A 23,929-nucleotide genomic window follows, 5' to 3' on the forward strand; every position below is an offset into this window, starting at 1 on the left:
AAATAATACGGACTTGAAAACACTTTGCAGAAAAAGCCCAGTGAATGAGGGCGTCTCTGGCTGCAGGCCCTCATCATCAGAGAGGTCAGGTTCTCTGTGATCCCCCTCTTCTGAAAGTGATGGACGGCTCTTCTTAGAAGGACTAGGAGAACTTGGGTCCTGAAAGGAATGAAAGTCATCAGGACTGGGCCCTGAGTGAGCATCAGAGAATGTGAAAGTTTCAGAGTATGCCTGTCCAGGCTGCTGAATTCTGCTGAACAGAGCAGAAATACTCTGTTGAACGGCTCTGACAATAATATCCTGAATATTGTCAGGAAGGACAAACCCTGGACCAGGAACAGGAGACACGTCAAATGCCACTGAGGCCACTATGGTTTGAGGGACCGCCTGGGAAGATTGCTCAGGGGCCTTCGTCGCCCTAGGTGAGACTGGAGGGGCGGCAACATATATATCATATATATCAGCTGTGGTTAGTGGCAAGGAGAAATCCCAGAGGGAAACTTGATCTGGGGTACCCCCTAGTGGATTTCCATGATGGTGGGATGCAGCCGAGGTGCAGGGATCATCTTGGGATTTTGACCCAGAAGTCGTGACTTTACTGGCCCTGTTGTAAATTTTTTGAAGGGCCTGATCCCTGCGCTTTTCATCTTTTTGGACAGCCTTGGAAGCGCTATCATGTCTGCCAGACGTGGCTGTTGTAGGGCCTCCATCAACAGAGCGAGAGTTGGCCATTTTGGCTGCTTGGGAGTCTCCGCCTCTGTGGGACTTACACAAGGTCTTAGGCATGACTCGGTGGGATAGAGTCTAATCCCATGAGGGTCCCACAAGGTCAGTAAATTAAGCAGCGGGGCTAGAGTAAATCGGCCAATCTATGTCGCTTTAACCCCAAATCTATCCAGTGGGACTACTTGAAAAAAACTCCCAGGTTACAGGTGGCACTTACCCCTGACAAGGATAGCCAGAACGTTCAAGAATAAATCTGAAAAATATTTGAAATGTCAACTGATATCTGGATTCTATTACCATATGTGGTGGACTTGCAGAGAAGCTAAAAGATACTGGACTAAAATACATACATGGCTGGAGAAAATGATAAAGAAACATATAGACTTTAAACCAGAAGTTTTTCTACTGTTTTTATAGTTTTTCTAACCTATACTAGAGAACTGAGATATTTGATCGTGAATGTAATAACAGCAGCTAGAATTGTATTTGCAAGGAATTGGAAAAATGAGAAATTGCAATTGCAAGATTATTAGGAAAATAATGGACTGTGCAGAAATGAGTAAATTTGACGTTTGAAATTAGAGAACAGGAAGATAAGCAATTTTATAAAAGTATGGGACTTATTTTACTAATGGTTAGAAAGGAAATTATGATAAAGAAGATTTCAGTTTTTAATAAGTTAAAAATTAATGATAATGAATTGGATATAAATGAATGATATAATTGTTTTAAATGATGGATAAAATAGGATGATAAGACAAAATATTGTTCCAGAATGATTATTCAGAAATTAATTGAGTAAAATATTTGATTACAGTTAGATGATAAAATGGATGATTAAATAAGTTAATGATAGATAATTGTTTGCACAAAAAATGTATTTCACACTCCGACATATTGTATTGAAATTTGAATGGAAGATGTTTTTATGTTTGTATGTTTTTAAATTTTTTTTAAAAAATTATAAAAAAAACCCACCTCCCAGAGCGTGAACTCCTACCAGGCGTGCATTACACGCTTTGGAGCCTCTCACCACTGTGATTCAATCACTTGAGTGCGAAACTCCAAAAATGGTGAGTGTCTTTGCCACGGAGCGCAAGCTCCTCAGCAGACTTCCAACTATGAAGCGCTAAGCTCCTGAAAGCAACAGTTGGCTCGATAGAGGACCACGAGGTTCCGATCGTTAATAGAGCTGAAGCTCTCGACTGAAGGCCGCTTAGTTGAGAAAGCACTAACTCTTCAAGATGTCGGCGTCCAGCCTGAGGAGCACAATAATGGAGTGTGTAATTTCAGCAACTCATTGCCACTACAAGTGGAGCACGAAGCTGCTATAGTGCTCTCCGCAGTTCGTGGGGAAGTGCTGGGCTGCTGACAAGGAGACAGGCTGGCAAACAGGAGCACAAAGTTCCACCGATATGTCCTATCTATTGGGTGGTGTCCAATGTAAAATTGCCACCCAATCAGCCCGTCCGGGAGCGCGAAGCTCCTCCAAGCAACTTTCCCGATAATAGGGGAGCGCAAAGCTCCACAGTCTGATCTCTCAGCAGCTCCGAAGTGTTTGACTCCACTGCTGCTCCGGAATGCCTTTAATTCAATGGAGCGCAAAGCACAGGCAGACAGTTACTGTTGGCTGAGCAGCTGAGAGTTCCCAAGCTGGCGGGAAGCTCTCCAGAGACTCAACCTCTGTTGGGAGTCAGCCGATAACTCACACAATCCAGATAAAGAATATCTCAATTATGGCAAAAAATATCCAAGAAGAATCAGAGAGAGAAGGCTTGACACATCTGTCCAGTCTGAAGGACTGAGTCAAAAGCTGGAAAACCCTAGCAATGAAGACAGAGCTTACAATTTAACAGACTCAGTCCTTCAACTGAACAGACGAGTACAACCCATTCCTAGCTGCTGTTTCCACTACGATGGAGAAAATTTTTGTTCTTAACAAGCTTACTCTTGAGTTGAGATAGCAACATTATAATATCAGCATATTCTGGATTAAATAGACTTGTTACCATCACTTAATTGTGAAGGCTATTAAAGGCATTTACCTCTAGAGCGAGATCGTCCTCTTCCTCTGTTGCTCTGTGCAACTTCACTTGCTTCTTCAAACCATCTTGACAACATGTCAGACATTCTTTGCATTAATGAAACGTTAGGGCTCTGTTCACCTATGTATAAATAGTGATATTAATGCTTTTACTGTACTTTTGCTTTTACTAACTGCAACCATATATATTTGTATCTCTGAAAAATGAAAGAATAAAAACAAGTGATATTTAATTTTTATATTTTGTAGGGGGGTTTATTTTATTACCATTGTTGTTGTTGTTGTTATTTGTACGGCTGCCCATCTCAATTAGGTAAATCTGGGTAGCTCACAACATGTAAAAATAATTTTAGAAAAGCAAGTTAAAGAACAAATATGGAAGCTTCTAATACCATCAATAATCATTTAAAAACAAAAATAATCATGATGAGCAGCAGAATCCAACCTTATATTAGTTTAACACAGCCCCTGTAAGAGCTTCTACCACTGCCAGACCTCCAGGTGTGGTGGTAGAGTCATGTCTTCAAGGCCCTTCTAAAGGCCAGTAGAGTTGGGGTCAATCTAAATTCCAGGGCATGATATTTCACAGGTTGTGGACTATGGCAGAAAAGACTTTCTTCCTGGTTTCCACTAGATTACATTCTTTCATGGATGGAACACGTAATCTGTCTTGCCAATTCTACTGCAACAGATAGATGCAACTAGGAGAGGTGGACTCTGAATTAACCTGATCCTAGGCCGTATAGGGCTTTACAGGACATTATAACCCAGAAATATACTGGCAATGAAAACAGTTTGTAGAATGTAAAGAATTATGCAAAATATTATTTTTATAATAACATCAGAATACAACTGAAGCACATTCCAGTATAAATCCTATCCATTTTCCTATGCAAGTTAAAAATTGGAAAAAAGAAAAATGATGAGAGGATGATGAAAATGAAGAAAGAAAACTGTAAGAATAGTTAAAGGAAGAGAGGCAAAGCTAGCAAATATAGTCATTCTCTCAAGAAACAAAGCACTCTAAAATTGTACATGTTACTGTGATCACTTCAGGTAAATTTCAATCTTATTTAAACTAACAGAAGAATCTGTAGAAGAATCTGAAAGCCTAGGGAAAACCAAAAGCTAATGGAATAGTGGCAACATTAAGGTTAATCCACTGTGGTGGTAAGATCGAGTGAGTTCTGTAAGTATGAGAGAAGCCAACTTAAAATCATATAATTATATAATTTGTGACATTGGACCATATAGAAGAAAAAGGCAATGGTATTCAAAAAGAAATTTGCTAAATATATACTTGACAAGAACCCAATAAATTACAGGACCTATTAGAATGAGTATATATAATGAATATCAGTAAATGTACTTGCTACATATGCAATTAAGAAAATGAGGAATTGTATGGCCAATTGAAAGGGATGCTAAAAGCAGTATTTAAAAAGATATAATACTGTTCAATAGAGGGTGACTTTAATACAGAAATCAGAGAAATGGAGGAACAAGAATCACAGGAAAATTTGAACTAAATTAACATAATACCTACTTTAAGAAATAGAAATGCAGACTCAGCACAATCACATCATAAAATGCACAACTCTGGAATCAAATTGATTTGACGATAGGAAACAGATGATAAGTACAATTTAGTCAACCAGGATACTACCAGATGCAGACTATGGAACAGACCATGAATTCTTGGCATTAAATGTATGTATTAAACCTACAAAATCAATCTGGAGCAGTGGTCACCAACTGGTGGTCTGTGGACCACTGGTGGTCCGCGAGAAAATTTTGGTGCTCCGCAGAAAAATTATTTGCATTTTTATATTGCATTTTTATATTGGTCGTCAAACTACGGCCCCTGGACCAGATATGTGCAATGAACACTTGTGTTGCTGCAGAGTCTCCCCCTTTGGGGTCTTTTTGTGTGGGTTGGGGTCTGCTTCAGCCTCCTGGTGTGGGTCTTTGGGAGAAGACTGGAGGGAAGTGCTGGTGGTGGTGAAGAGCCAGAGGACCTTATTCCAGTGGGACTGCATCATGGCCTGGAACTGGCTGACTATCTCAGCCCGCTGAACCTCCAGGCGCCGGTATCTGGCCTTGCACTCCTGCAGGTCTTCCCTCTGCTTGGAAAACTTATGCTCCTAGTCCTCAATGAGGTGCTTCTGCTGAGCCTCCTTCTCGATCAAATCCAATTTGAACTGAGCCAGCTGTTTTGGCAACTCTTATGGTGGCTGCTTAGCTCCAATAACTGCTTCCTGATGGGGCCCTAAGGAGCCCAGGCAGGCAGGGGAGGAGTGGGTAGGAATGGAGGGGTGAGTAGAGGCTGGCAAGGCACCCCTCGACGTGAGTGACATCAAGTTGGTCATGCCCACCCAGTCACATGACCACCTAACCACACCCACCCAGCCGGTCATTAAGCAGATCATATTAGTGGTCCACGGGAATTAAAATTATGAATTTAGTGGTCCCTGAGGTTCGAAAGGTTGGGGACCCCTGATCTGGAGGACATATAAGAGTATAAGCGCAATGCAAAGAAAACGTTAGCATACTTAATTTAAGTGAAAGAGAATCTGAGGAGCTAAGATTTAAGAGACATTATGAAAAACAAAGTGAAAGTATGTTCCAAAAATTCCAAAGACAAAAAGATCCAAGTGGTTTTCAGAACAAGCTATTACAACAGCCAGTAAAACATAAAGGATGAAAACCTCGAGCAATTTACAAGACATACTACTGAATAACAATTTTCAACAAGTAAGGGTAAATAAGGAAAGATATTAATCAAGAGTGTTGACCAATAGAAGGAGATAACATTAAAAAGAAGAGATATTTTTAAGATCAGATAAATAAAGGAAAATCTACAGAAGTAGGAATATTTAAGAATAACAGAAGAAATGTAAAGAAATTGTATTAAACGAAAATATAAACACCATTCTGAAACTCTAATAAACAAGAAATAGAATGTAAGAAACATTTGCAGAATGTGAATACCGTATATACTCGAGTATAAGCCGACCCGAATATAAGCCGAGGCACCTAATTTTACCACAAAAAACTGGGAAAAACTATTGACTCGAGTATAAGCCGAGGGTGGGAAATGAGGCAGCTACTGGTCAATGTAAAAAATAAAGATAGAGCCAAGTAAAATAACATGAATATTTATTTGAACGAAAAACATTTCCCTACATTTCTTGTGGGCAGAAGGTGGACCCCTATGTTTCCTTGAAAACACCTCCCAATATTTATTAGAGTGACTTCTCTCCCCAGAAGAAAGGTGCGAGCGCTGTTTAACAATCCCGTCAGCTAAATCCTATCGAGTCAAAGGGGCCAGTCAATGGGGCTAGGATGAATTCTGGGTCACCAGGGACCCTTTTTTTGTGCCCGTTCCCCAACCAGGGCGGGCCAAGCAGCCGCTCTTTTAGCGGCTCTGGAATGGATGTTGAGGTAACCCGAAGAGGCAGCCTCTTTTCAACTCCCCGCCTTTTTTAGCGCGTCCTGCGGGCGGCGACAGGGGCGCGGACACCATGCGCCCGTTCTTCTCCGCTTTTATTTTATTTTAGTATTCAATCGGCAGCAGAGGCTCGAGCCTTCTGGGCGCCGGGAAAAGGAGCCGAGGAGCTGCAGCAGCGTTGCAAGAGAGCCGAAAAGAGGGGTGGGGGAGAAGCAAAAGAAGAAGAAGCAGCAAGCTTTCCAGCCGACTTGATTGTGGCGCGAGAATCCGATCCACCGCCTCCTTCCCCGGCCGACAGGGCTGAACTGCCGCTGCACCACCACTTCCCAAAACAGATTTCCAGACTTGGAAGCAGCCCGCCACGAAAGGAGGAGGAGGAGGAGGAAGCGGCGGCGCGGCTGCTCCTGCTGCTGTTCGCTCTCCGCCCCTTCCAGCGCCTTGGCGCGAGCGAGAGAGCAGAGAAAGGAACCGCGCCGTCCGACCGGCTGTGTGTGTGTTTGTGGTGGGGTCTCGTCCCAGCCACCCACCCACTCGCTCCCTTTCCCTCTTGGGCGTGGGCTGATCTTAAACGCGCTGTCGGCGGGGCCGTCGCCTCCTCCTCTTCCTCCACGCTCGCTCCTCTTGCCGCCCCTCAACCCCCATCCCCCACCCTCTCCAGCGTGAAGGTCACCTCCTCCTCTTCCAGGCGGCGGCGGCGGCTCAGCGGGCGCCACAGCGGCAGCTCCGCTTCCTCCCACCTTCCTCCTTGCTAAAGGGCCAAAGTCGGCTCCCCGCCCCGCGCGGGACCCGAGCCAAGCGGTCGCAGTCAGCGAGCGGTGGCGACATGCGGCGCCACTCCGCTTTCACCGTTCGGCTGGACTGCGACCGGCTTGGCTCGGGTCGCAATAACTCCGCCAGGCTGTGCAGCGAAGAAACCATTTAAAAGCCCGCCATTCTTCTTCTTCCGTGAGTAAATGGTTTCTTGGCGGCACAGCCTGGCGGAGTTACTGCGGACCGAGCAAGCGGTCCCAGTCAGCGAGCGGTGGCGACATGCCGGCGCGCTCGCTTTCACCGTTCGGCTGGACTGCGACCGGCTTGGCTCGGGTCGCAGTAACTCCCGCCAGGCTGTGCCGCCAAGAAACCATTTAAAAGCCCAACTTCTGAAGCACGGAGGAGAAGAAAGCCCTGGCGGGGCTTTTAAATGGTTTCTTGGCGGCACAGCCTGGCGGAGTTACTGCGGACCCGAGCCAAGCGGTCCCAGTCAGCGAGCGGTGAAAGCGACATGCGGCGCCACTCCGCTTTCACCGTTCGGCTGGACTGCGACCGGCAGCTCGGGTCGCAGTAACTCCCGCCAGGCTGTGCGCGAAGAAACCATTTAAAAGCCCAACTTCTGAAGCACGGAGGAGAAGAAAGCCCTGGCGGGGCTTTTAAATGGTTTCTTGGCACAGCCTGGCGGAGTTACTGCGGACCGAGCAAGCGGTCCCAGTCAGCGAGCGGTGGCGGGCGGCGCTCGGCATGTCGCTTTCACCGTTCGGCTGGACTGCGACCGGCTTGGCTCAGGTCCGCGCGGCGAACTGCTCAGCCTTGGGCAAATCCCGCCGGACGATCTCGCCGCCTCTTTGGCGTCTCCTGTGCGGGGTTCCCGAAGTACATCAAGACGTAGACTCGAGTATAAGCCGAGGGGGCGCTTTTCAGCACAAAAAACGTGCTGAAAAACTCGGCTTATACTCGAGTATATACGGTACATTCAGGAATTGATAGAAAGTAGGTATAGTATTGTCAAATAAGCACCAAGCACAGATGAAATACTTTTAAAATCACTAAGAACAGGCAAATTAAACAGTTCTATGTCAACAAATATAAAACAACATTATCTGGTTTAGAGTATAGAGAAGATTAGTTGGTGGATATATCTATAGTAAAATTGTGAGATGTAAAAATTACCTAATCACAGCACTAATTCCACACAAACTTTTCACTTACTTCCTTACAAAAAAGATTAGAGCTATATATTGAGAGAAAAATATCAAATTAACAACCAGATTTCTAAAATGGCATAGGATAGGCAGAACAATGAAGAGAGCAAGAGGATATAAGGATTTTTTTAAATCTATGCTTTAATGATCATGCAGAAGTTGAAATATACTAAAGCTAAAGGGTGTGCCAGAATATTATTTTTCTGAGGAATTTGTACAATGAACAACAACAACAACAACAAATAGAACAAGAAGAGATGACTTTAATCTGAATAGAAACTCGTAACAGTAACTGGAATGTGTAGATAGTTAAACTTGTTAACTGAAAGTAAAGTAAATATGACTTAGTCTGATTGTGAAAATAAAAACAGAACATGAGAAATCTGTTCTTAATAAGATAAAGATTACAATAACTGACATGCTTTATGAACTTTATTTGAAGCTGAAAAAGTGAAATTGGTAGCTAGGGTCAATAAGAAAAAAAATAAGAAAAATCTGCTGGAAATGTAAAGAAAGATTAATCTCAGAGAAAGATAAGGATAGTTAAAGTAATGAAATTTTTCATTGCAATTTTCAGTGGTAGCACTTGGCTGTGAAAGCTGGACATTGAGAAAGGGAGAGAACAATGATTTTGAATTATGGATCTGAAAACAATTGCCAAGAGTATCATGAATCACGAGAGTCTCCAATCAATTAAGTTCTATGTCAAATAAAAACTGACTGCTCCTTTTAGGGAATTAAAGTCAAGTTAAAACTCAAATGTGAAAGAAAGCAGTGATGGACAACAAGTTGAAGGAAATAGAAGAAGCAGAAGACAATGGATAAAGTGGATAGAAGAAATTAAAGTTACTGCTAGAATGACTTTGAAAGGACTTTACACTTGGGGGCAGAAGGTGGACCCCTATGTTTCCTTGAAAACACCTCCCAATATTTATTAGGTGACTTCTCTCCCCAGAAGAAAGGTAGCGCTGTTTAACAATCCCGTCAGCTAAATCCTATCGAGTCAAAGGGCCAGTCAATGGGGCTAGGATGAATTCTGGGTCACCAGGGACCCTTTTTGTGCCCGTTCCCCAACCAGGGCGGGCCAAGCAGCCGCTCTTTAGCGGCTCTGGAATGGATGTTGAGGTAACCCGAAGAGGCAGCCTCTTTTCAACTCCCCGCCTTTTTAAACGCTGCCTGCCGGGCGGCGACAGGGACGCGGACACCATGGCGCCCGTTCTTCTCCGCTTTTATTTTATTTTAGTATTCAATCGGCAGCAGAGGCTCGAGCCTTCTGGGCGCCGGGAAAAGGAGCCGAGGAGCTGCAGCAGCGTTGCAAGAGAGCCGTGGGGGAGAGAAGCAAAAAGAAGAAGAAGCAGCAAGCTTTCCAGCCGACTTGATTGTGGCGCGAGAATCCGATCCACCGCCTCCTTCCCCGGCCGACAGGGCTGAACTGCCGCTGCACCACCACTTCCCAAAACAGATTTCCAGACTTGGAAGCAGCCCGCCACGAAAGGAGGAGGAGGAGGAGGAAGCGGCGGCGCGGCTGCTCCTGCTGCTGTTCGCTCTCCGCCCCTTCCAGCGCCTTGACGAGAGCGAGAGAGCAGAGAAAGGAACGCGCCGTCCGACCGGCTGTGTGTGTGTTTGTGGTGGGGTCTCGTCCCAGCCACCCACCCACTCGCTCCCTTTCCCTCTTGGGCGTGGGCTGATCTTAAAGCCGCTGTCAGCGGGGCCGTCGCCTCCTCCTCTTCCTCCACGCTCGCTCCTCTTGCACGCCCCTCAACCCCCCCATCCCCCCCCCCCTCCCCGCGTGAGGGGCACCTCCCCCCTCTTCCCGGCGGGGGCGGCGGCTCGGCGGGCGCCACAGCCGGCAGCTCCGCTTCCTCCCACCTTCCTCCTTGCTAAAGGGCCAAAGTCGGCTCCCCGCCCGCGCGGGACCCGAGCCAAGCGGTCGCAGTCAGCGAGCGGTGAAAGCGACATGCGGCGCCACTCCGCTTTCACCGTTCGGCTGGACTGCGACCGGCTTGGCTCAGTCGCAGTAACTCCGCCAGGCTGTGCGCGAAGAAACCATTTAAAAGCCCAACTTCTGAAGCACGGAGGAGAAGAAAGCCCTGGCGGGGCTTTTAAATGGTTTCTTGGCGGCACAGCCTGGCGGGAGTTACTGCGGACCCGAGCAAGCGGTCGCAGTCAGCGAGCGGTGAAAGCGACATGCGGCGCCACTCCGCTTTCACCGTTCGGCTGGACTGCGACCGGCTTGGCTCGGTCGCAATAACTCCCGCCAGGCTGTGCCGCGAAGAAACCATTTAAAAGCCCAACTTCTGAAGCACGGAGGAGAAGAAAGCCCTGGCGGGGCTTTTAAATGGTTTCTTGGCGGCACAGCCTGGCGGGAGTTACTGCGGACCCGAGCAAGCGGTCCCAGTCAGCGAGCGGTGAAAGCGGGCGGCGCTCGGCATGTCGCTTTCACCGTTCGGCTGGACTGCGACGGCAGCTCAGGTCGGCGGCGAACTGCTCAGCCTTGGGCAAATCCGCGGACGATCTCGCCGCCTCTTTGGCGTCTCCTGTGCGGGGTTCCCGGCATCACATCAGACTCGAGTATAAGCCGGCGCTTTCAGCACAAAAACGTGCTGAAAACTCGGCTTATACTCGAGTATATAATACATTCAGGAATTGATAGAAAGTAGGTATAGTATTGTCAAATAAGCACCAAGCACAGATGAAATACTTTTAAAATCACTAAGAACAGGCAAATTAAACAGTTCTATGTCAACAAATATAAAACAACATTATCTGGTTTAGAGTATAGAGAAGATTAGTTGGTGGATATATCTATAGTAAAATTGTGAGATGTAAAAATTACCTAATCACAGCACTAATTCCACACAAACTTTTCACTTACTTCCTTACAAAAAAGATTAGAGCTATATATTGAGAGAAAAATATCAAATTAACAACCAGATTTCTAAAATGGCATAGGATAGGCAGAACAATGAAGAGAGCAAGAGGATATAAGGATTTTTTTAAATCTATGCTTTAATGATCATGCAGAAGTTGAAATATACTAAAGCTAAAGGGTGTGCCAGAATATTATTTTTCTGAGGAATTTGTACAATGAACAACAACAACAACAACAAATAGAACAAGAAGAGATGACTTTAATCTGAATAGAAACTCGTAACAGTAACTGGAATGTGTAGATAGTTAAACTTGTTAACTGAAAGTAAAGTAAATATGACTTAGTCTGATTGTGAAAATAAAAACAGAACATGAGAAATCTGTTCTTAATAAGATAAAGATTACAATAACTGACATGCTTTATGAACTTTATTTGAAGCTGAAAAAGTGAAATTGGTAGCTAGGGTCAATAAGAAAAAAAATAAGAAAAATCTGCTGGAAATGTAAAGAAAAGATTAATCTCAGAGAGAAAGATAAGGATAGTTAAAGTAATGAAATTTTTCATTGCAATTTTCAGTGGTAGCACTTGGCTGTGAAAGCTGGACATTGAGAAAGGGAGAGAACAATGATTTTGAATTATGGATCTGAAAACAATTGCCAAGAGTATCATGAATCACGAGAGTCTCCAATCAATTAAGTTCTATGTCAAATAAAAACTGACTGCTCCTTTTAGGGAATTAAAGTCAAGTTAAAACTCAAATGTGAAAGAAAGCAGTGATGGACAACAAGTTGAAGGAAATAGAAGAAGCAGAAGACAATGGATAAAGTGGATAGAAGAAATTAAAGTTACTGCTAGAATGACTTTGAAAGGACTTTACACTTGGGGACTTAAGCATTTGACAATACTGTCACTCTGAGTTGAATCTGAATCAACTGCACATATGGTGTATAAGTTGTTTTGCTACATCTCTGTCCTTCTTGTACTCTTCCAGCAATGACTACAAAACTCCCCTTCAATGGGTTCCCAATCTATCAGACAGATTTGAAAAATTCAGAAATTAGAATTCTTCTCACTAGAATTTCCCAATTTAGTTATAATGGGGAATTCTGGCTTAACATAAAGTAATATTTCTGCATCAGACCTAATGCTTGATAGAAGACAAGAAGAAGAAACAATTTGTCTGCAGCCTGAAAAAACATAATTTATCAAGTAATGGACAATTGTCTAAATATGGTCATTATCTACAATTAGAGATATAACATGTCTAAAATTATAGCATCATTATACATATAACTAAGCAAAGTTCGAATAAAAATTAGTATAAATATAAATATTAAAATTTAGTACCATCTCTTTCTCTTTCACTTTCCGGCCTTGCTCTTGGTCCAGTATCTGACCAATCTCCTCTTAATCGCAAACGTTTGACAGGAGGCTGCCGTAACTAAAGAAAAAAAGCAAGGAAATTATAGATGCAAATGTTCTATTCTATTTAGTTAAAAATATGAGATAACGTTAAAATACTTGCACTTTTATTGTCTTATTTTTATCAGCATGGACAAACCTTCAACCATAATTTGGTCTAGGAAGAAAGGCAGAAAGCTAATACTGTCATTATATATAAATGGACTACTTTACATATCTGGAAGAGTTTGAGAATGATGAGTGGGATTTTTAATATATTTTTTCTTTTTAGTATCAGAATCCAGAAATAACAAACTGATGCGCTTTTTTAAACTTTCAGAATTCCCAATTTTTAATTCTATTAGTTGGTATTTATGGCATTACATTTTAAATCATCAAGAGAACCACTTTGCTTAAATCTATGCCACAACATGGATGCCTTTTCAATCTTTCTTCAGTTAAAAAAATATGCCATAAGGTACAGATATACATAGTGGGCTGTGTGTTTGAAAGAAGTGAGTGAAGTGTGGAATTATTTAGATTAACGTTCAGTAAAAATAGAGATCTAGCTACAGTATTATATGCTCTCTTCCCCCAATCTCTCTCCTACCCAGAGGATACTGTCTTTTTTTTTTCTAATCTCAGAGAAAGAATATTTGAACTAGGCTAAATGTCATGCTTCCTGACCTGGACTTGACAATAAATCAGAAATCTCCTGAAACATCACCGTTTAGTTTGAATCCTTGGCTTGAAGATTGGCAAAAGATTCATAAACAGGGTTTAACTAAATTAAAATGAAGATAAGAATAAAGCTGTAGAAACAACTGATTGCCCACTTCTAGTAAAAAGAAGTTTAAAGAAATTAAACTTGTGATTTCTTCCTTTCACTCTTCCAGATTAACAGTTGTTGCTTCTTTACATAACAGCCATCCTGGCTTGCAAACTGCTCATTCCTACCTCAGCCCTTACACTTCATAACAATCAGGTTAACTTCTTAAGGATTGTTGATTTAACATTAAACCCTAATATAGTTGCAACTTGCTTTTAGATATTGAGTATTAGCTATAGTTGACTTGGGATAAGTATCTCACTAATCGACAGGGAAAACTTGGCTGAGAAAGCAGAAATAGCAGGAAATGATCAGGTGAAAGTTTTGATTTTAGTAAACTCAAAGAAATGATAAATTGGACTCTATGACATGGGAAACTAACAGGAAAAGGACTTCAATGTGGGCAGAAGTTTCTGAAAGTACAAATGTATATAACTCCAACAAGGAGAAAAAATATGGAGGATAATAAAAGAAGCCAATGTGGCTTCATAAAACAGTGAAGCTCTAAAAACAAAAAACAGGACATAGAAATAGATAATCAATCCAGAAAGTAAGAATACCACAGATTTCCCAGAAAGGAAGTTTAGCAAAAGATGCCAAGAGTAACAAAAAAGTCTTTACAGTTGATCAAAATAAAAAGAAAAGAATTAGAACACCAGCAGCTTGGTGAAGAAAGGAATTGCTATCCAATAAAAATTAAGCAACCGGTCTGCATCTATGGCTGTTTGCAGCAGCTTGTAGTCATATAAACATGATTTTTTGTCAGAAATTGTGACCCACCCAGAGTTGAGATGGGTGGCTATAGACACCAAATCAAAAATATATATAAATCAGCATTTACTTCTAATTTCCAACATAAAAATGCCCACTGCAGACTGTAGCATTTCCTCAACAACCACAAAAAAATGTTGAAAATCGGGTTTTAACAACAGGTATAACTTAATTATGGTCATAAATTGAGGATTACCTGTATGCAATTGCTAATGTTTTGAGAAGATGTTTCCCTTCCCATTGTATATATGTACACATACATGTGAGAGCCTGATACTTAAAAAAATGCAATTTCATAAGTAAATCTTTTGCTACAGATTATTCAAAATTTGCCATTAAATTGTTTTAGTTTTCTATTTAGAAGACACAATGTACTCTATAGGAATAGTTTTACATATGGACTCATCACTTATTTATTCAAGCGGGATTGGACTGATTTTTTAAATTCTAAATTTTAAAGTTTTAATCCTTTGTAATTTTATATGGGGTATTTTAGGTTAGGTCAATCTGACGGTTTTAATTCGGCCATTATGGAATAGGTATTTTAAATTGATATTTTAACTTTGTATACTTGCTGTTTTTATTTTTGGCTGTACACCGCCCTGAGTCCTTCGGGAGAAGAGCGGTATAAAAATTTAAATAAATAAATAAAATCAATGTTATACAAAACCTAGTGGAACCTAGTCAAATACAAGAGCATGTGATTGTACTCTTAATAATTTTAACTCTGAATTTTCAATCTAATAATAACTTTACATACACAGGGCAGACCATGCTTTTAGGAAAGTAGTATTAATGGATTTTAACAAGCAGTGCCTGACAAATTCTTCATGATGCTATTTATGTTCACAGAAACAATGTTATCAGCACAGAGACACTTCTCTATTACTTGAATAGGATTTTAATACTTGTAAGGAACCCACAATTTTTTTGCAGTCAAGGAATGGAATGGGAGCTCTAGACAGTCAGTTTACATATGCCCAAAAAATCAGAAATGTTTTAAGCGTAGTTGCAATTTGCCTATGATTTAATAATAATTCAAAATTTATTTTGCTATGTGATAGCAGTGCTACCGTGTTTCCCCGAAAATAAGACCCTGTCTTATATTTTTTTGAACCCTGAAATAAGCGCTTGGCCTTATTGCCATGCGCTCAAAAGCTGATTGGGCTTATTATCAGGGGATGTCTTATTTTGGGGAAAATAGGGTATATGCTTCAAACCAAGATGTACTTTAAATCTTGAATAAATACAGCACTCTTACTATTCATTAAAGTGACCTCTGTTCAAATACTCCTTCTGAATCATTTTCAAATGTGTACATAGCTCTAATAATCAGATTGTCTGTTGTACTTTAAAACAAGAAAAGCAAACTTGTCACATCTCATCTGCTATTTGTTACAAACATTTGTCTATTGACATATCAACAGACTTTAGAGGGTTTACAGCAAGCAAACAGTTCAGCCAAAACAATTCAAACCATGTAATACCAATTCAAAATATATTAAATAAAAACAATTGGAACACATATAAAATGTAAAAACTAAAAACACTAAAAAACAACAACAAAGGGAAACTAAACATTCTTTAGTTTCCAACTATCTCACAGAATAAACACAAATTTACTGCTTTTCTGAGATTCAAAATGTGGGGATCAGTTAGATATCCAAGGCAAACTGTTCCTTAATAATGGAACAACCACAAAGATCTGTCTACTGGGTCCAACCTTACCTCTCATGAGAAAGAACCCAAAGCATCCTTTTGATAACACTGCCTATATGCTCTTGATGGGAAAAAAGCCAACTTTATAGATTAAGATCTGAACTGTGAATTTCATTCAAAATCCTATTTACATCAATGCAGTGCTTGAAATGCAATGATTGTTAAAGCTGCTCTTACTCATCAGCAAATGCATTCTGTTCCCACTGTATTTTCTAAGTTTTCTGCACAGGAAAACTCAATCTGACGGTTTTAATTCGGCCATTATGGAATAGGTATTTTAAATTGATATTTTAACTTTGTATACTTGCTGTAGTCCTCGATTTATGACAATAATTGAGCCCCAAATGTCTGTTGTTAAGCAAGATAGTTGTTAAGTGAGTTTTGTCCCATTTTATGACCTTTCTTACCACAGTTGTGAACTGAATCACTGCAGTTGTTAAGTTAGTAACATCTTGTTAAGTGAATCTGACTTCCACATTGACTTTGCTTGTCAGCAGGTCACAAAAGTTGATCACATGATCCTGGGACACTGCAACCATCATAAACACATGCCAGTTGTGAAGTATCCAAATTCTGATCATGTGACCTCCCCTCCCCAGGATGCTGCAACAGTTGGAAGTGTGAAAAACGGTCATAAGTCACTTTTTTCAGTGCCATTGTACTGGTCATTAAATGAATACAACTGTTTGAGGACTGCCGGTACAGCATGTTGCAAATATCAAATTCATAGATGATATGGATACGAATCGTAATCATTTTCTGAATAGCAAGCAATATTTATAAATAAAAACTGTCCTATATACTGTGTTTCCCGGAAAATAAGACTGTCTTATATTTTTTTGAATCCTGAAATAAGCGCTTGACCTTATTTTCAGGGAAGTCTTATTATTTTGGGATGCGTGGAGCAAGATGGGGCTCATCTTGCCATCTTACTTGATTGCCAGCTCTATGTTTAAATATTTTGTGGGAGACCTTATTTTCGGGGGGAGACTTATTTTAGTGCATGTGCTCAAAAGCCCGATTGGGCTTATTATCAGGGGATGTCTTATTTTTGGGGAAACAGGGTATGAATATTTATCAAATGCAAACTTCCTTTGCTTAATGTTAGATCTATGTATTCTGAAACGTTTGCATAAAAATGAATTCATTTATTGTTCATAAAACCTAGGTACAAAAGAAAAAAGAGGATTGCAGGGTGTGATATCAAATTTGTAACTCAAATGCACTGATGAATGTGCTCATCAATAGTACCCATTTTTAAAAGCACTACATTATTCAAACATGTTTTTCTCCTTGTCTCAAATTCTACATATAGTGAAACATCTTTACCATGTTTTCTATCATTAAATTTCTTATGTGTATGGTTATCATGACAAAAAGACCAAATGTATTACAATACTAAAACTTTTGTTAGGCATTGTTTTGCTATGTTGCACTCTGTAGAGTTGCCCAAGTTAAAAGCCTGTTTACCAGCTTTGGCACACTACAGTGCGCCCAAATTTCTTTCTTATGTCAGACAGGTCCTTTTGTATAAGGGGTTGACAACTCTTTTGTCTCCATAGTAATTGTAGTAGTGATTACAAGTATGGGACTAAATGGGAGATGAAATACACAATTAAAATGACTGTACAACATGATGGTAAACATGTGAGTGAGAGCAAAAAAAAATGCCGATGGAAAGCTCAAGCAGTTTTGGCAAGAAGTTTGTGATGTTTTTAGACCTTTGGTGCAAATTAACTTTCTAGCATAAATTGCATAATAGCTTCCTTTTGTTGTTTTTGTATAAAGAGAATGTATGCAAGAGAAAATAACAAAACAAAAGCAATGAAAATTCATATAAGTGAAAAAAATATAGGTAGCACAATGTTATACCTGTTACATTCAGTAAACTTCCTTATATTAAAAACTACAGTATTGGATTGTAGTCCAGCAGAGGTCGAATCATTCAGTGTTGCAATTATTCATAGCAAATTTAAAATATTTAGTTCAGAAAGAAAGCATCGGAATTTTAAAAACAAGAAACAGCACATCTACTTGCCTTTTTTCTTATATGCTGCGCAAAGTTACATAGTTGGGCAGTCATTTAAATGCTTAAACAAACTAGTTTTCTTCTAATACTGAAATTTTAGCCAATATTTTTGTTCACGAGTTTCCTTTAACATGATTTTGTCAGACTCTCTAACAAAACTACGTTATCTGACTTTGATCAATTATTAAATATTTCATTTTTAAAAAATATTGCCTAAATTACATATATGATATAACAACAGTAGTTTAAGAGAAGTACTTTTTAAAATATAGCTGATTATTTGACATCAAATCAGCACTATGGAAAGCTTACCTCTTCTCTTCGCTCTTCTGCAGAAGGAACTTTCAATTCTCTAGCTGTATCATCCTTAGGATCAAATAGGTATATGTAGTCTGAAGAATAGCTCACAAGAATTTCTTGTCCATCTTCACTGTAGCAGAGAGATGTTACCCTACAGGATTTATTATTAAGATGAGGAGGAACAAAACGTGCCACCAATCCTGTAGTACCCCTGCCTGCATAATTACCTACATGAAAAAAAAAACCAGCTGAAAACATTCTCCATTGCTCAAATGCAAAACAGCGTATCCTTATCTGGCTAGTGTTTGTGTGAAATGAAGAGTCTTTTACTGGAAAAATATGCAGCTTGCAAGAAAAATAAAATCCTTTTTACTTATCTCAAAGAAGCAGTTTCTCACCAGAAACATAACAAAGCCAACAGTTGAGTATGGAGAAATCTGAAGACCCAACTATTATAGGGTTTTGTAATATGTTGACAAGTTGGGAAAATTTAGATTTGATGGACCAGGGAAGGTATGTCAAGAATCACTCAGTGAGCTGTTTCAGGGAATTTAGTTCAAGTCTCATCTTCTAGCCTGTTCATGGTTTTGGAAGATTGCCCGTGACCTCAGCCTCAGGCTCCTCTGATAAAAGCCAGGTCTATTTGTAATAAAACTGCATTTGCTCATGACTTGGTCATTGCCAAGCAAGCAAAAGTGACATGTTCAAAACTTTCTTCCTATCAGTGGTAGTGTAGAGTAAAATGAAATCAAGATCAGTAAAAAATAATAAAATTGGTTACAGTTCAATTGGTTGCTCAGTCAGATCGATCAATAAACATCTAAATGTCCACTCAATGATAATCCCCCAGAAGGCTCTTTCAATCCTCTTCCCCAAAAATCCTAAATCCTAGCTTCCCCTCTTCCTATTAAATTATTTTGTACACTGCAATCTTTGACTTCCTCATGATTGCAATGGCCTCCAAAATATTTCCCTCCAGAGCTTCAGATCATTAATTTGGTCACATTCTGTTGGGTGGTATAAAGTATTTGTAATAATTAATAAATAAAATAGGAGGTTCTCAAAGTGGAAGGAAACTATATTAAAAAAAATAGCAATTATAGAAAACAAAAAACCCAAAACAAGAAAAACCCATTTGTTCTAAAGCTGCCCTAATCAAAAAATTAACAGAACCATGACGTTTAATATTTAAACCATTAAACGACAACTAAAACCAGTTTTTAAAAAAATATTTCTACATTTATTTCTCATGACTGCTCAAAAATAAAAAGGAAAAAAATATTGTTGCTGGGCATGCAATTTCTTCTTTGAGCTATTCTCTTTTACATCAAACCTAAAAGGTGTATTTTCTTTGGAGTTCAAAGATTAGCTTGGAAATTAGTGGAAAGCCAGCCCAATGAAGGCATAAAATAATAACAACAGAGTTGGAAGAGACCTTGGAGGTCTTCTAGTCCAACCTCCTGCTCAGGCAGGAAACCCTATACTATTTTAGACAAATGGTTGTCCAATCTCTTCTTAAAAACTTCCAGTGTTGGAGCATTCACAACTACTGGAGGCAAGTAGTTCCACTGATTAATTGTTCTAACTGTCAGAAAATTTCCCCTTAGTTCTAAGGTTGCTTCTGTTCTTGATTAGTTTCCATCCATTGCTTCTTGTTCTGCCTTCAGGTGCTTTGGAGAATAGATCGATTCCATCTTTGGCAGCCCCTTAGATATTGAAACATTGCTATCATGTCACTCCTAGTCCTTCTTTTCACTAAACTGGACATACCCAATTCCAGCAACCGTTCTTTATATGTTTTAGCCTCTAGTCCCCAATCATCTTTGTTGCTCTTCTCTGTACTCTTTCCAGAGTCTCAACATCGTCTTCATAATATGGTGACAAAAACTGGATGCAGTATTACAAGGGTGGTTTTACCAAGGCATTATAAAGTAGTATTATCACTTCACATCATCTTGATTCTATCCCTCTGTTAATGCAGCATAGGATTGCATTGGCTTTTTTTGGCAGCTACAGCTCACGGGTGGTTCATATTTAAGTGATTGTTCACTAGGACTCCAAGATCCCTCTCACAGTTACTACTATTGAACCAGGTACCACCTATACTATACCTGTGCATTTGGTTTTTCTTGCCTAAATGTAGAACCTTACTTTCTTCACTATTGAATTTTATTTTGTTAGATAGGGTGCACAAATCCCATTTAAATAAACAGAATGTCAATACTTTTCAGTCCAAATCGCAAGAAAATACTACGAACACCTTTAACAGACATTGGGATTCTTTTAAAAGAATAGTATTCTGAATATTATGAGATGTTATGAATATAAACGAACACTGTAGACAAAATATTTTGCATTACATAAATTCATTGGAAATTCACATCTGATATACCTCAGTCATGCAATCAAAATTAATATACATAACATGTCATGCTTGCATCATCGTACCTGTTGCTCGTGTGCCAAGCATGCGTCGATCATATATTCTTACTGAACTATCAGAACAGCCAACTGCAAGGTAATATGGTATTGGTGGGCAGATAGCTACAGATGTAGCAGCTCTCCTACAATTGATTAAAATATCCTAGGGAAAAAAAGAGGAAATACTGCATTTATTTGAAAAGCTCACACAAATATTATATTATCTGAGCTATGACTACAATACAAAATTAACTTGGGATGACTGATTTAAGACAAGCTAAATCTGCCTCTCATTAAAATATATTTTAATCATTGAAAAGCAGACAAGAATACAGTTTGCAGATCGAGACCATACCACAAAAACATTGTGTGTGTGTGTGTGTGTGTAAAATTTATTAAACAAATTTATACAGCCACCCATCTCATCAAAAATGATTCTGGATGGCAGAAAAAAACCCAGATGAAACAATAAATTTAAAAACAACAGATATAAAATATAAAAAATCATATTAATAAATATCATAAAAAATATACAAACCATAGGCCAAGAGACAATAAAAATTCCCACTTCAACAACTGAGATCTCTAAGAAAGTTTCCATTTCCCTAGGCTGACAACAGGGCTGACAACATAACCAGGTTTTGGGAGCCTTTCAAAATATCATAATATAGCAGTTTCCAATCATCATTATCTTTCTATGTTTAGATTTTCTTGGGGGGGGGGAGAAGAAAAAGACCAGAATATATATGAAAGGAAGCAGGTATTGCATAACTTAGTTTAGAAAAACTGGGTAAATTGATTTACATACAAATAATTCGATATAAATATCAAGACAATTAGGGTACAAGTGAATAAATAGCTAAATATAAAAGTGCAAAAGTGGTAATAATGTGTAGAAGTAAAAAAAGACTGAAATCAGACTTCACCTTTAATCAGCATATTTATTTTAAAAATAAGTATTATATACTCTATTTTATCAAATGAAGTGTTAGTTATCTATTTCCATTCTAGGTAAATCTTCTGTTCTATTTATATTAGTAAAGGGCACTCTGAAAAAATTGCAAAATCAAGTAATTTATTAAATGTGAGACTAAATCCAAATACTTGTTTCACCAATAACAGTTTTTCCTTGTTCAATAAGAGTTCTGTTAGATCAGCCATAAATACCAGGTTATCATTTACATTTAATAACTTGGTTACGCATCTTAGACTCCTTTCCAGAATTTCTATTGCCAGCGCAAAGTAAACCAAGTTCTGAACTTAATGTGATACGTCATGTCTCTAACAAATTTCTCTTACATCTTTACAGTCTTCTTTTGTACAACTTGTCCTGATTCTTGTATCAAACCATCTTACAGTACCATCTTCTCCACAAGACAAAAATGTGTAGGGATCATTTGGGACTGTCATGATCTACAAAGTAAACATAAGTAGAATTAAAAATGACAGGAATAGTTGCCTTAAAAAATTAAGGTTAAGATCCAAAAATTGCATAAACTGTACCTATAATCTTCTTATATAATGAAAATTAACTAATATATATTATATATTATAATATACATAATTATATATAGTTAATATAAGAAACTGAATTTGGTCTTGAATTATATAACCAGAATACAATTAGAAAGAAAATATTGAGTAGCATTTGAAGCCTTTTTGGCAGAGACTGAATTTTATATCCATTCAATAGTGGATTGAAAATAGATTTCCAAGTACTTATATACTGTCTGTTCTATTTGCAAGTCACTGAAGTTCCACTTATGATCACAATTTGCATAAGTATTTAATTAATTTTCATGTCTTATAGTAACAAGGTATTGTATTGTAGTACCTCATATGTAGTTCCATAGTGGCAAGTAAATTGGCACTGTCTGTTGGTTTCAGCATCTTGTTCAACATTAGTATAAAAAATGACACCATCTCCAGAACAGGATATTATTTGCTTATCATTGGTGCATGGTAAAAATTTTGCGCTAAAAATATTTGCCCTGTGTCCTGAGCGAATAGTTGTTAATACCTAGGAAACAAGATTAACATTTTATTAGGCTACTAATAAAGAATGATCATTCATGTCTACTTTTTCTATCATCACCCAATCTATCCACCAAAATCACTTAATTATGATCCCACTTTATTTTATAATTGATTATTTCTGACATGTTGAGAGTCTCCAAATCAGCCAATTAATTTCACAGCTGTGGAAGAATCTGACCATTGCATTAATACAATACTTACAGATAGCATGACAGGAGTAGTAGAAATAGGAGAAATTCATATGATCTTGCCTGTGTTTTTGTGAGAGTGGTGGACAATGGATCAATCATTTTATTGAAGACAGATAAAATATTTTGAAAGTATATAGGATACATGATACACAGATTATAAAAAACAAGTATTTATAATAGCATTTGAACAAATGAAGAAAAACAATTGGCTAGCTTACCTTTCTACTATATGGATTAGTAATTACAAGATTAGTATCATCAGATCCAGATAGAATATATTCTCCTGTATCATTCCAGCATATTGTATTCACCTGTGAATAAATATTTACTAGCTACATTAATTTTGAAGAGTTTTAAAAAGTACATATAAAAATATTAAAAGTACTGTATTTAATTTGGCCACAGCAAAATATTAATGATAAATAAAGTATTGCAAAATCCTTGGTTTGGCCTCACATTATTAACATGCCTATTTTTCTGAAAACCGAAGCTACCAACAAATAATACCCCTCCAAAGATGAATCCTCTCAACCTTAATAATTAATTCCCAATATAAATGAATAAAGAAATTTCTAATTTAAATGTGACCGAAGATTTAGTTGAACATGTGGAATAAGCCACATGGGGTGCCACAGGGGCCGGTCCTCTCGCCTCTTCTGTTCAACATCTATATGAAGCCGCTGGGTGAGATCATCCGTGGCTTTGGGGTGCAATGTCATCTGTACACTGATGACACCCAGCTGTACATATCCACCCCAGGCCACCCCAATGAGGCTGTTGACGTCATGTCCCGGTGTCTGGAAGCCGTACGGGTCTGGATGGGGAGGAACAGACTTTAGCTCAATCCCTCGAAGACCAAGTGACTGTGGATGCCGGCTTCCCGGTACGGCCAGCTTATTCCATTGCTGACTGTTGGGGGCGAGTCGTTGGCCCCCACGGAGAGGGTACGCAACTTAGACGTCCTCCTGGATGCACGGCTGTCTCTTGAAGATCATTTGATGGCCATAGCCAGAGGGGCTTTTTATCAGGTTCGTCTGATCCGCCAGTTGCGTCCCTTTCTGGACCGGGTTGCTCTGCACACAGTCACCCATGCCCTTGTTACATCTCGCCTTGAAGAGCACCCGGAAGCTCCAACTGGTCCAGAATGCGGCCACGCGGGTGATAGAGGGAGCACCTCGTGGCT

The 23,929-nt window shown here is 39.4% G+C and overlaps 1 protein-coding gene across 1 annotated transcript in view; it reads right to left on the reverse strand.

Moving 5' to 3' along the window:
• The window catches only part of DCAF6 (DDB1 and CUL4 associated factor 6), a 71,727-nt gene that overhangs the window by 37,255 nt on the left and 10,543 nt on the right, over positions 1-23,929 (reverse strand). Inside the window, exons 3-9 of the mRNA XM_058185516.1 lie at positions 22,965-23,057; positions 22,353-22,538; positions 21,818-21,931; positions 20,546-20,681; positions 18,110-18,324; positions 12,396-12,489; positions 2,772-2,891 (exon numbers count right to left, since the gene is read on the reverse strand). Coding sequence (XP_058041499.1) covers positions 2,772-2,891; positions 12,396-12,489; positions 18,110-18,324; positions 20,546-20,681; positions 21,818-21,931; positions 22,353-22,538; positions 22,965-23,057 — 958 coding nt within the window. The remainder of the gene's footprint in view (positions 1-2,771; positions 2,892-12,395; positions 12,490-18,109; positions 18,325-20,545; positions 20,682-21,817; positions 21,932-22,352; positions 22,539-22,964; positions 23,058-23,929) is intronic.

This window comes from Ahaetulla prasina, chromosome 5, assembly GCF_028640845.1.
Source record: "Ahaetulla prasina isolate Xishuangbanna chromosome 5, ASM2864084v1, whole genome shotgun sequence".
NCBI lineage: Eukaryota > Metazoa > Chordata > Lepidosauria > Squamata > Colubridae > Ahaetulla > Ahaetulla prasina.